The sequence below is a fragment of the Takifugu rubripes genome, chromosome 11, assembly GCF_901000725.2.
Source record: "Takifugu rubripes chromosome 11, fTakRub1.2, whole genome shotgun sequence".
Taxonomy (NCBI): Eukaryota; Metazoa; Chordata; class Actinopteri; order Tetraodontiformes; family Tetraodontidae; genus Takifugu; species Takifugu rubripes.
The window spans coordinates 9,739,480-9,753,202 of record NC_042295.1 but is presented as its reverse complement, the minus strand read 5'-3'; the positions used below and the strand labels follow the sequence as shown (position 1 = coordinate 9,753,202).

At 41.9% G+C, this 13,723-nt stretch overlaps 1 protein-coding gene across 1 annotated transcript; it reads left to right on the top strand.

Annotated features, from left to right (window-relative positions):
• Nucleotides 1-1,251: 1,251 nt before the first annotated feature.
• Nucleotides 1,252-11,823, top strand: igsf10 (immunoglobulin superfamily, member 10). The gene is made up of 9 exons (XM_011608339.2): nt 1,252-1,337; nt 1,531-1,782; nt 2,541-2,670; nt 3,025-3,415; nt 3,689-4,450; nt 4,546-7,536; nt 7,612-8,512; nt 8,957-9,323; nt 9,411-11,823. Exons 2-9 carry the CDS (start codon nt 1,580-1,582, stop codon nt 10,956-10,958), a joined length of 7,293 nt encoding a protein of 2,430 aa, XP_011606641.2. The 5' UTR covers nt 1,252-1,337; nt 1,531-1,579; the 3' UTR covers nt 10,959-11,823.
• Nucleotides 11,824-13,723: the final 1,900 nt, after the last annotated feature.

Sequence of the window (13,723 nt, the reverse complement as noted above, 5' to 3'; positions counted from 1 at the left end):
ACCCCTCAACCTTTTTTTTCTTCCCTCAAACATATTTTGGTCTGCAAAAGCTTCCCCTGTGCTTGTCATCTGGAGCAAGTTACAGCCGAAGGGAAATGGTTTCCATGGCAGGGAATACAGAAGGTCGGAATCCGAGTTGTGATCAGCAGGATAGCAAACAAATCACATGGTTTTAGCAGATGCTAATACACACAGGCGAAATCTATCTGTAACTTCTGTGATGGAAGAGGAGAGGAGAGGAGAGGAGAGGAGAGGAGAGGAGAGGAGAGGAGAGGAGAGGAGGAGAGGAGAGGAGAGGAGAGGAGAGGGGAGGGGAGGGGAGGGGAGGGGAGGGGAGGGAAGAGGAGAGGAGAGGAGAGGAGAGGGGACAGGAGAGGAGAGGGGAGGGGAGAGGAGAGAAGAGAAGAGGTGGGGAGAGGAGAGGAGAGGAGAGGAGAGGAGAGGAGAGGAGAGGAGAGGAGAGGAGAGGAGAGGAGAGGAGAGGAGAGGAGAGGAGAGGAGGGGGGAGAGGAGAGGAGGGGAGAGGAGAGGAGAGGAGAGGTGGGGAGAGGAGAGGAGAGGAGAGGAGAGGAGAGGAGAGGAGAGGAGAGGAGAGGAGAGGAGCTACGTGTTCTGGTGTGTTACCCAGATGTTCGAGTAAACAACATCCGTGACATAAGCAATGGAACATGCCACCAGGCCTGTCATCTGAAGCTCCTCACATGTGCTCATTTCCCATTCAAACCCGTCTCTCTCTCTCAAGACCCCACTCTGCTCGATGTTTTCAAGCTGGCTGTGAGCAACACAGCTGATAAATCTGAGGTACCAAAGAGGAGTAAAGAGAGGCCAGGACAGGAGCGGACGTTTTAAACGCTTTAGATAAATAAATAAATAATAAATAAACCCCCAAGTGCTTGGGATGGTGCTTCGTTTGTCATTCCGACTAAAACAGAAATGATAAACATAGAGTTCCTGAAATGCTTACCAGGATAATTCAGGACAGATTTGACCCTGATTGTCTATTTGTTCTTTTAAACATATGTGCAGATCATAATCCGTGCATCAGACAACATCAGCACACATGAAACATCAGCTCTCGTGGGGAGGGGGGGGGGGGGGGGGGGGGGGTGGATTTACGGCTTCTGGGGGTCTGTTTTTGGTGTAAAGCCCTGCAGACGGTCAGGAAATCTAACTGTCTTCCAGCCCTGCACACACGCTTGGATGACAGTGGTGGGGAGCTGGTGGGGGGGGGGGGGCTCTCACAGAAACTCCCGTCCCTGCTCTGCACCTCAGACTGTGAGGAGTCAAACTGCGGAGCTGCTGCTGGTCTTTTCCGTCCATCTCAAAGCTGCCGAACGGTGAGACATTAATGATAAATGAGGGATTCGCAATTCGATCTGATTTTTACTGTATTCGCGCAACAGTGCGCGCGCGCGATCGTGTTGCGCCAATTTTGCGTGAACGTTCGGTCAACTTTTTGAGGGAGTTTTTATTTATTTATTTATTTTTAAATTCCATGTGAGATAAAGCTGGTTATGTCTGCGTCTCCAGGCGGCTCCATGGTTCAGGACAAAGTGTGGAAGTCTCTATCTTGTGTACAATGAGCGTGCGCGCCCACAGCGCCTCGTACCTGCAGAGATGGCTGCTCAGGCTCCTGTTTTTCTTGGCCGCCGTGGCCCCAGTGAGCGGAGACTGTCCGAAAGCATGCATCTGCAACGTTCCGAGTGAAATGCACTGCACCTTCAGGTACCTGACCGCAATACCTGACCCCATCCAGCCACACGTGGAAAGGATCAACTTCGGGTGAGTTTCAGCTTCAGAAATTGATCTGAATTGATTGAGTGGTTAAAACATCAGGCTGTATAAACAGGGTTGATTTCACAAAGACTCTATTGTAAGAGAGACCTTTGACCACAGTGGTGAGAAAATAAACTGAATTCCTTGACAGAAAAGATATTTTTTGTTTAATTGTTTAATGTTTACATTGTAATTTTATTTCCATATTATTCTATATTTATGTAAATATGCTTATAATTTACTCTTGTCCATGTTCTAATCTTATTTGTGTTTTATTTATTCTATTTCTATACTTTGTAAATACAGTTATATTCCTCCATGTGTCGGCTGCTACTACAATTCAATTTCCCTACAGGGATGAATAAAGTAAATCTTGAATCTTGAATATTTTCATCCCCATGAAGCACTAGTAAAATGGGGTATTCAAAACAGTCTCTGTTTTCTATGTAGAGTTGTTACAGTCTGGTTTAATTTTAACCCAGGCAGTGAATCTTAAGATTAGCAAAATCTGTGATGTTGCATTAAAAAACTCTTATAGTTTATTTGTGACACTTTTATTATGCTTACAATCAACAACTGCAATAAATATAGGGTAATTCATTATTTTGATGATCTGTTTTTATGATCTAATAATAAAAACATCGCATCAAAATCAGTCTTTAGCGCTTACATCAGTTTCCTCCTGTTTAGGGCACTTTTAGGTGTCAGGAAAAGATCCAAATGCTTCAAATAAGCCAATTAATAACCTTGTTTCTTTGTTTTAGATACAACAGTATAACTGCCATGAGAGAAAATGACCTCTTAGGACTCGAGAAATTGGAGCTGCTGATGCTCCACAGTAACATGATTGTAGATATTGAAGACAACACATTTCAGGACCTGAGGTCCCTACAGGTAAAATCCTTTCTCTCTGGGCTTTGGACAGACCACAGCCCTCCACATGCTGGTCTTTAGCTCATGACTATGAACAGCTATTGAGAACCACTGAATGTACTGCAGAAATAGAAAGTCTGTTTTTGTTGTTTTTTGACCCCATCAATTATGAAACACAATGAAAACCACAACCTACATGATGTGAAGAAGCACCATCTTTTCTTTAAAAAAAAAAAAGTCAATTCGAGCATTTGCACTCTAGTCTAATAAAAAAACTTAGAAACAGTTTCCATATTGTGACATTTTAAATTACATCTTGATAATGCCAAAAATATTAATGAACAGTATTTTACAACCAATTTCCTCTTGTGGCAGGTCCTGAAGATGTCCTTTAATAAAGTAAAGAAAATCAATAAAGGCACATTCAAAGGCCTGGAGAGTCTGATGAGACTCTACTTGGACCACAACCACATAGAGTTCATCAACCCAGAGGCTTTCTATGGCCTGACTAACTTACAGCTGGTCCACCTGGAGGGTAACCACCTCCAGCAGCTTCATCCTGATACATTCATCACTATGAGATATAGCCAGGTATTCAAGGTGTCTTCAGTCCGAACAATTTACCTGTCAGACAACCAGCTGGAGACTCTGCCAGTGGATCTTTTTTCAGGTTGCAGCAAGTTAGAAAACCTCTTTCTCCACGGCAACCCCTGGGACTGTGATTGCCGTATGGGCTGGTTCGGAGGGTGGGCACAGAAGAACACAGGTGAGGAGTTTATGCTGGCTAATATTTCTTTATCAAATCCTTTTAGAACATTATGTATCCTATTCTACAATACCATATATTCAAATTATTAGATCTTGGCTGATTAAAAAAGATTAAAAGTTATTGGCTGCTGGAATGTTAATTGTGTGCACTGGTGTACTTTCTAAACTGAAAAACTATTTTTGGTGTAGTTTGATGTTAGCAAAGCTGTGATGATAGCAAAGATGTGTTTTTCTTCTCTTTACTCAAGAGTTGTTTTCTTTTTAATTCCAGGTTTATTCAAATGTAAGAGAGACAAGAGGTATTCCAACGGTCTTCTTTGTCCTGTTTGTCAAAATCCTGTCCCTTACTACAAGAGAAATCTCTTCCTTCTTCCCATGGATGCCTTCACTTGTTCCAAACCCTGGATCCATCCTCACCTGAAGCAGAAAAACATCACTGTAGTTGAGGGTGACTTCACTCCAGTTTCACCCAAGGACTTTATTGCCCCATTGGGCACCATACAAATTAACCTGTCAAACCAATTTCAAAGTGATGCCAGTCTTTCCTGCAGTGTTCAAAGGCCCTCTGCCTTTGAGAACCTGAGCCAAACATTGGAAGAGGAGGAAGAAAGCAAAGTAATTTTGCTTACTGCTGACATCACTATGTATTTGGTGTGTAATGTTGACCACGAACATATTCAGCGCCTATGGCAGATCCTTGCCAGCTACAGCGATGCTCCCATGAGACTGGAGAGAGGGTTGTTGCTGACCAGAAGCCCAGAAATGGTTTATCAGTACAGTGAAATAAAATCAAAAGAGGAAGGAATGCACACAAATGTTGAAGCCGAGATTAAAGCCTCCCCTGCGTGGTTGATGCAAGAAGAGGTGAGCTTTCAGCTCGACCGCACCTTTACTACTTACTCTACACTGCACATTAGGTACCAGTCTGTGGTGACCCTACGTGTGGAGAATGAATCACCTAAGAGGGGCCACTATTCCTGGACTATGATCAAGCGAGATAATCAAACGAAGACTGAACATACTGTAGTTAGAGGTGAGGGTTCAGAAAAGCTAATATGGTCTACCAATCTTAATCTTACATACATTAGTATCAATTATGTATGCTAATATTTGCTTTATTTTATATAGGTGGTGTGGCAAACTTGGACTGTCAAATTCAGGGAGAGCCAAAGCCTTTGCTGGAGTGGATTTTGCCAGATGGATCGAAGGTCAGAGCTCCTTACTCGAGTGAGGACAGAAGGATTGTAATATATGCCGAGGGGAAGCTCACTTTAAGAAGTGCTGATATGTCTGATGCAGGCATGTACCGATGCATCGCCACAAACTTCTTAGATGCAGATATACTTGCCTTCAGAGTGACCGTTTTATCCCCTGATGTGGAAGAGGTTGAAGTCAATGGAGTGCAACTTTCAAGGTCACTGGGTGAAAATCAAGTTTTGGACTGTAGCTCCTCAGGAAGTCCCAAGGGTGCTGTCCAGTGGATGCTCCCTGATCACTCAGTACTGGACATGTCCCATGGAAATAAAAAACTATATGAAAATGGGACCTTGGAGATTCAGGGTCTCACTGCAAGGGACAGAGGCTTTTATCGATGCATTGCAGCCAATCATCTTGGAGTTGACCTCCTTGTGTCTCAGTTGACATTGACTGAAGAGAAAACTGGACTGGACAGTGAAGGATCAGGCATGGCTGACATTAGCTCAGCAGAAAACACCATCACAATCGATGAGAGACGTTCTTCCAGTCCCTACGACAGATCTAATGCAGAATCCCAGAGAATCCCTCCAGATCCAACTGACTCCACTCCCAGGTTACAGGGTAGAGGAGGTGCCGGAAGAACACGGGGACAAAGAAGGGGGCCATTGATAAATAGACATCCGTGGAGTAGGAGAGTCTTTGATAAAGCTTCCAGGACAGTAGAACAGCAAAAATTTGCTGAATTTATGAAAAAGGCGCAAAAAGGGTCAGGAGTAAAATCTGGAACACTTTCCAATACAGATGACGATAATGAAACAGGCTCTGCTGTGGATTTTAATGAAGATCATCTCATTATTGCAACAGATGGTTTGCTGGGAGTTGCAAACCCTGCAAAAAAACAGCAAACTATTACAACCACAGAGACAGAAAATAAAAACACAACAACAGAGATGTATACGCAGCCTGAATCTAGACCTGTAAAATCTGTATTCAGAAATACAGATGAACTACATTCATCACAAGAAACTCAGATCCAGTTCACAGCACAGCCTGCAGAGCCAGAGACATCCACTTGGGGAGCTGTTTCAATTAACACAGACCCTTACATCACTCCAATGAGCGATAGTGCCGGTTCAAGGGACGTAGTTGTTCACGCAGCCACAGACTCAGAACGCCAGACATTGATAGCAACCATCACTACCACAGAGAGTCAACAGGATGAGATTACTTTCCACACCACCCAAACATTAAAATCTCCACATCTGCTAGCAGGATCCACGATCATCTCCCAGCAGCAGATCCATATCATCCCACAGAAGAACAGCAGAAGTCAAGGCCACAGGAAGATCTTCCATAGTCGCAGGAGAATTATTAAACCCAGCAGGATCACTAATGTACAGTCTCTCTTAAATCAGCTTAAACAGTCCTCTAACAAAAAAAACACAGAGACCACTGAAGCACCAACAACTAAAACAACAGAAAACTCACCACAACAAACGACACTTTCTGCTATAAACTCAGATTTCATATCAAATGACAATCATACACAAAAAGAGTCAAGACCAGAAGTTTCAGATGGCCACATAGCAACTGCGTATACTGCTGAATCTGAGCCCACACCAGGTCAATTTTCGAACAAACACAAAGAATCAATTAGTTCCATCACAGTCATGACAAGCACAACTGCTTCCAAAATTATTCGTGGAAAAATTCCTTGGACCAGACTGTTTGGAAGCAAAAACAAGGAACAGATATTGGGAAGGCTTAAGAAGCCTTTTATCAGGCAAAAGCTTACAACTACAACTACCTCTGGAACAAAAACACCCAGCATTACCACACTGCCCACTCATGTGTTTGCCACAGCGAACATTCCGTCAAGCCCAATGGATAAGAAAGATATTCAGCCTCCATTAAGGAACACAGAGAGAAGAGAAGGCTCCTCTGATGATTATGAAGGTTTCTCCTCTTCCGATTCTGACACAACAACACAGACACCAAGCATTTACCAAGTTACCGCTGCTACTCCATCATTCCACAGGTCTTTTACAACTGCTGAAACTCCATCAGGACTACAGATTTTTCCATCACCTCCTACAGTCAAACCACCTTCAGCTGAAAATAAAGTCATTTTATCTGGTTCTGGGGGACTACCTGACATTTTGCCTATAGTCAGACAGAGGCCTGGTTGGAAAGGACAGAAAAGAAAATTTTTTCGAGGCAGAAGGCCTTTGAATAGACCCACAACTGAACTGCATCCAAGAAAATTGACTACACCTTCAACCACAGGAATTAAAATGGAGATAACCACGCCCCAACATTGGGCTTACTCAAGCCCAAGCCCAAGCTACAAGCCCTCGAATAAACCAACAGATGTGCAATTATTTGAGGAAACTTACTGGAACAGGTCTAACAGTGACTTAGCTTATACTACAACCAAGAGACGTTTAATTTCTTCCACCAAATTAAATCGTACCACCATGTTGAGGCCAACTATCCCTCAGAACAAAGTCGATAACACCAAGCCACCAACTTGGAGTAAAAATGCTCAAGCTCACAGGACATATGTAACGGGAATTAAACCAACTGTGAAGAGCAATAGTTCTCGAGAAAGTAATGAAAGGTCCCGTACTCTTGGAACAGCAACTGTCTTTGCATTGCAACAAAAATATACCAGCACTCCTACATACAACATAATTGATGCCTACTCTAATTTTTATGATCGCACAAATGGGATTGAGGGCACAAGTTCTAGTATTCAAGACCCTGGAGAAACTTCAAAGCTCATGACCTATAAACCAAAGATAACTGGGGGTAATGCAGCCAGCTACACTGTCCTATCTCATTCAAATGCTTACCTGCCATGTGAGGCTGTTGGAAATCCTCAACCAACTATAAATTGGAGGCGTTTGGCATCTGGAACAGGTAGGTATGAATTAATTGGATGTTTCTTGCAGTTGTATCTGGGACAAATTCTCTCTATATCTCTGTCTCTCCCAGGAAGCACTTTAATGATAAAGGGGAAGATGGGAAAATACGAGGTGTTGCGTAATGGAACACTGTCAATTCATAATACCAACATCAAGGACCGTGGTCAGTATCTCTGTACAGCTGAAAATGATCACGGGATGGATAAGCTTCTTGTCACCCTTTCCGTGGTGGCCTACCCATCAAGAATCCTTGAGCCAAAAATACGTCAAATGAAGGTTCTTGCAGGAAACACTATAGCATTGTCTTGTCAAGCAGAGGGTCGGCCCACACCCATGATATCCTGGATCCTGCCTAACCGAACCCAAGTTAGGGGTTTAAGAGAGAGGGGTAGGTTATCAGTAACTACTGAGGGTGCCTTGGTTATTAAGGATATATCCTTGAATGATAGAGGTAATTACAAATGCGTTGCCAGTAATCAAGCTGGAGGTGATGTCGCCACAGTCCAGTTGCATGTGGTGGTAGCCCCTCCAGGCATTATCGAAGAGAAACAGCAGCAGGTGAACATTGGGGTAAGTCAAAGCTTATTGCTACCCTGCACCAGTCATGGTAACCCTCAACCAACTATTCACTGGGTCCTCAATGATGGGTCACACCTGCAGCCAAAGAAACTCCATGGTAACACAAGAATATCAGTACATGAGAATGGAACCCTTCATATTAAGGATGTTACACAAGCAGACAGTGGGAAATATGAATGTATTGCTACAAGCTCTACAGGCTCTGACAGAAGAGTTGTGACTCTGGCGGTTGAAAAGGCAGTGTTTGCACCTCATATTGTAGAGATATCCCAGCGTAAGATGGAGTTATTTTTCGGTGACCAGCTGAGACTGAACTGTTCTGCTATGGGAGACCCTAAACCTAAAATCATGTGGAGGCTGCCCTCTAAAGCTGTGGTGGACCAGGGGCACAGGTAATAAACATCATTGGTAAATATAACTGCTAAAGTAAGAACTTCTGAATGTTGTTAAAATGATAAGCTCACACAAATATCAGAGGGCAGAATTGTCTTGCCTTATTTCTTTCAAGCACTGAAATATCTAGAAATGGCATTTTTAGAATTTTGCAACACCATCTGTGGATATTTAAAGTTTAATTACAATAATATTTTTAATAAGCCTACAATTAAAGATTTTTACTCAAAAAGGAAGCCATTTTTATTCAGAGGATGTTGATCTTCGAAAATCATTTTTCATATTGTACTTGTCAAGCTTCAATTTGTTTTCAGAGCAGTAATACAAAAAGTATATATTTTACATGTGTGCATTTTTTACTATACATTTTCTACAAGCATGTTGAGATCATACATGGACAAAACGTTCTCATTTTCTTATACTGTTTGTTTCCATTTGTCCAGAATGGGGAGCAGAATCCAGGTCATGGATAACGGTACCCTTCTTGTTAATAGCATGACTGATAAGGAGGCTGGACATTATCTCTGTGTGGCACGAAACAAAATTGGTGATGATGTCAAACTCATTAGGGTTAGTGTGTCAATGAAGCCGGCCAAGATAGAGACTAGGCCGTATGAAAAGAAGGAGGTAACCTATGGCAATGACGTGAAAGTTGACTGCAAAGCCTCAGGGGCACCAAAGCCAGAGATCTCCTGGGGTTTACCAGATGGTACCAAGGTTAGCAGCGCTCTTCAGGCTGATGTTAGCAGTGGAGGAGGACGGGCACGGCGCTATACACTTTTTGACAATGGAACTCTCTACTTAAACCAGGTCTGTATTTATACACCCTCATATATATAAGACATCTAAATGAAAATATTTTCAAGTGATACTTTTTTCTGTGCCATTGTTTCACAGGTTAGTGTTTCAGAGGAAGGGGACTACATTTGCTATGCAGAAAACCAGCTTGGCAAAGATGAGATGACTGTACATATCAGTGTGATGACTGTCAGTCCAGTGATATATCCACCCAGCCAGACCTACGGCAGAGTCAAACCTGGAGGCAGCATTCGCTTTGACTGTGAGGCTGTTGGGGAACCCAAGCCCAAGATCTTCTGGATGCTACCTACCAATGATGTGATTGCAGCATCTAATGAACGCTACCTTGTGCATGTCAATGGCTCTCTGGATATAAGGGATATCAGGGTTAGTGATACTGGGGAATATGTATGTATGGCTCGCAATCCTGCTGGAGAAAACAGAAAAGTTTATAAGCTTGAGATAGAGGGAAATCTTCCAGTAATCAATGGGTACCAACAGAATAGAACGGTCATAAAAGATGTAGCAGTTAAATTCTCTCGGAAATTAATTGACTGTGAGGCAGAGGGGAATCCTACTCCTATCATCACTTGGATTATGCCTGACAACATCTTTCTAACAGCACCATACATTGGGAGCAGGATTAATGTACACCACAATGGGACACTGGAGATTCGTAATGTGCGGCCAACTGATACAGCAGAGTTCATTTGCTTGGCGAGGAATGATGGAGGAGAGGCTGTAATGGTGGTGCAGCTGGAGGTCACCAGTCTGTTGCGGCGGCCAATCTTCAAAAACCCATTCAATGAACGGATAGTGTCTCAAATTGGGAAAACTATTATTCTGAACTGTTCAGCTGACGGACACCCATCTCCAGAGATTGTTTGGACATTCCCAAATGGAACACGGTTTTCTAATAAAGCCGACCATGGCTCTCATTTCCATATACGAAAGGATGGTTCTTTAGTTATCAGGCCTGGCAAAGAGGATGCTGGAAACTACCGATGTGGTGCTAAAAATTACATGGGGTACATAGAGAAGCTAATCATTTTAGAAGTTGGTCAGAAGCCTTACATCCTGACAAGGCCGAGGGGTATCATACGGATTGTATCAGGAGAGCCTCTGTTTCTTCACTGTCTATGTGATGGAAGTCCCGTACCCAAAATTTACTGGACCATTCCTGGTGGTCACACACTGAGTCATCCTCAAATCGTTGGCCGTCATCAGTTACTAGAAAATGGTACTCTGGTGGTTGAGGATACTACTTTACATGATCGAGGAAACTACATATGTAGAGCTCGTAATGCTGCTGGTGAAGCTGTGATCATTGTCCCTGTTGTTATTGTTGCCTACCCTCCAAGGATCACAATAGGGCCTCCACCCAATGTCAAAGCAGCAAGGGGGACACTTCTCCAGCTCACTTGTGCTGCCATTGGAATCCCCAAGCCAGAGATCACATGGGAGCTACCTGATCGCTCAGTTTTATCATCAACACATCAGGGCCGACCAATGGGCAGTGAACTGCTTCACCCACACGGCACACTCATAATCCAGAGATCTTCAGTTTCAGACACTGGGAGATACAAATGTTTGGCCCAAAATTACCTGGGTATAGACTCAAAAGTCACATATGTACGTGTACTGTGAAGAAAACAATCGATGTTAGTGCATATGACCAACATCGATGGGCACAGCACCTGTCAAAGTGCTTTGTCTTTCTCCATGGGTATGTCAAGTTGGCCTTAATAGGATGATCAATGATCAAAATAGAGACCAGTCAAAATGCTAGACAAACATTTGAATGGAAATGGACACCCAAGCTGTAATTTGGACTTTGTAAATTTGTGAATATCTTTGAAAATACTTTAAGAATATCTTTTTTAAAGGCCTTGCTAAGTGCACACAAGTGATTCCTACAGAGCAGAGAAGATATATAATTTAAAACAGTATAGAAACAAGAAGGTAGGGGCATTGCACCAGAAGTAGCACATGATTAGCATTGGGATTGTATTTGAAGTTCACACAGGTGAAAAGAACAATCACTCAGTACTTTTTAATTGATTCATTTTTGTTTCTCCTCAGTGGACCTTACCCCTGTAGTTATAATGTAAGGGCAAAAAGACATTCTGCATGTGTTAAAGGCATTAACTAATTAATTATTGCATTAATTCCAAAAAGATTTTTTTTAAATGTGTCAGTTTTGGTTTTGTTTTGTTTTTTTAACATTATGCGTGGCTTGTTTAACACTGGATACTTAATTTCATGTACACTTGCATATAATTTTTTACACATTTTGATATCTGTTACCAATCTGTTGCCAACTAAGAGGATGCATTGACTGCATAGTTGTTTGTTTTTTATTTTGACAGATAAAAACAAACAAAAAATCAATGTATTGTTGCACACAAGAAATCACAATACTATACATTATGCTAATCTGTCAAAATACAATAAAGTATCAATTTGTAATATCGACTTTATCAAAATCTGAGTAATAAAAATGGTAAGCCTTGTTATTGTTTTCTTATTTTCAAACTCTATTACAAAAATATCAAACACAAACAAGTACAAACTGTACTTGAATGGTGAATTATTTTAATTTATTCAATTTTTAATATTTTTATAATTACAAATTGGCTGGAATTTGTACACATTTGTTTACATACATCCAAACCGGGTTATAAATATCTGGCTCTACAGAGACACAGCAGATGTTTGCTTTTGGAGTTTATTATGCTATTTCTTGTATTATTGAATCAGAAATGAGGACGTGTAATTCAAAAACATAATAGTTTTTAAAAAGTGCAGAAAGACAGACTACCGTAGTCTGTGCAGTCATGAACAATGTCACAGCTGCGGGCAACCCCGCCCGTGAGTCCTAGTTCGCCCCACGCACCTGTGGCTTATCAGCACCATAACGAGCCCCCTTTTTAGTTCCCTGCATTACGCTACCTCCCCGCCAGATTGCCCTCTGTGGTTCACATGACTCTCCAGCCTGTCTGCCTGGTCTCGACCCTGCCGATTCTGTCCTCCCTGCTCCCGGGTAAATTCTGTCTGCCTTCTGTTCCTGTTAATAAAGCTGTGTTCAACTGAACTCTGGTGTCGCTCTTGGGTTCTCGTCTGATTCCTGACAGGACAAGTCATTTGCAAGATAAATATGACAATTTATGTACCTTGTTTTTAAGAATACTTTATTTATTGATATTATTTAATTAAAACTTCCAATTCCTTCTTTATGGAAAGGCCAAAAATCCAACAGGAGATTGATGCCTGCAGAGTAAGGGGAAACCATGGGAGGGTGAGACATAGTTTGGTGTGTGGTATGTATTCCATATTTAACTTGAACTGGCACTGAAATCCAGGACAGCACATGCCTATAGCAGTACTATACTGTGGACTTTGCTAGCATGCCATTGGGCTGAATTATATTGAAATATTAAAGCAGACCTTACAGAACACTCCATGTATTTACTCCTACTGTAGAAAATCATTTTTCAGTTTTCTGTGCTGATGATGGAATTTCACACAGATGTAGTGAAATTCACACTCCCATCTTTTAGCCACATGTAAAATGACTTGGTCTTTATACTTTTCCGTCAGTCTGGACTGCTCACGATGTGAGGGTGTTTTCAGGTTTTCTCATCAAATCTTCATATTTTTAAAAGCTAAAATTTCAGGTTGCTTAACAAAATCAATAAAAATAGCGGATCAATGTTTTTTGTTTGTTTTTTTTCTTCAACGAAACACTACAATGCCACATAAAAGCCACATAAAAGGAATTCTATCATTGACAACCTCTATCTCTTCATGGTGGTCATTACAAGCTCTAGGGGTCCTAATGCCAGGTCACCTTCACTCGTCTACCTCACCGGTCCTCAACACCGACTTCTAAACCACCAGGAAGCGAACATCTGTGGATATCAGGCAGTTAGATAATCGGCCAGACCCACCTGTGCTTTTAACATTATCAGTAAAAAATGAAAATCAGTCTCTGGTGGAAGAAGGTCAGTCTGAGGATGATGCGATAACTATAGCAGTGTGTTGACTGTGTCAAAAATCTAAAATGTATATCCGCCCTCATAACTGGCACGCAAAACCCACCATGGCTGCTAACGCTTAAATGTTCCCTCTAGTCTTTTCATGTATAACATCCCAGAAGCAGCTTTGCCCAGACTATGACGTAACCGTGCAATCTGTAATAATGACAAAGATCAAGTTAATGATGCCGATGACATAAATACCAGCATTTTGTTCCTTTATTTTCTGACAGTGTAACTATACAGCTACAGGAACAACAAGAAAATTATTTAAAGCTCAGAACATATGCATGAGAATTGTGATTGTTTAATAGAATGAACGCTTAAAATCTGGCAAAGGTTTTATGGCTATGTCGCAGATCAATGAATTTAAAC

Bases quoted from the DNA above. Each gene is read 5' to 3' on its own strand.
- igsf10 (XM_011608339.2), top strand. From the start codon at position 1,580: ATGAGCGTGCGCGCCCACAGCGCCTCGTACCTGCAGAGATGGCTGCTC. The intron at 2,671-3,024 runs GTAAAATCCTTT...CTCTTGTGGCAG, and splicing joins AGGACCTGAGGTCCCTACAG to GTCCTGAAGATGTCCTTTAA. The intron at 4,451-4,545 runs GTGAGGGTTCAG...TATTTTATATAG, and splicing joins TGAACATACTGTAGTTAGAG to GTGGTGTGGCAAACTTGGAC.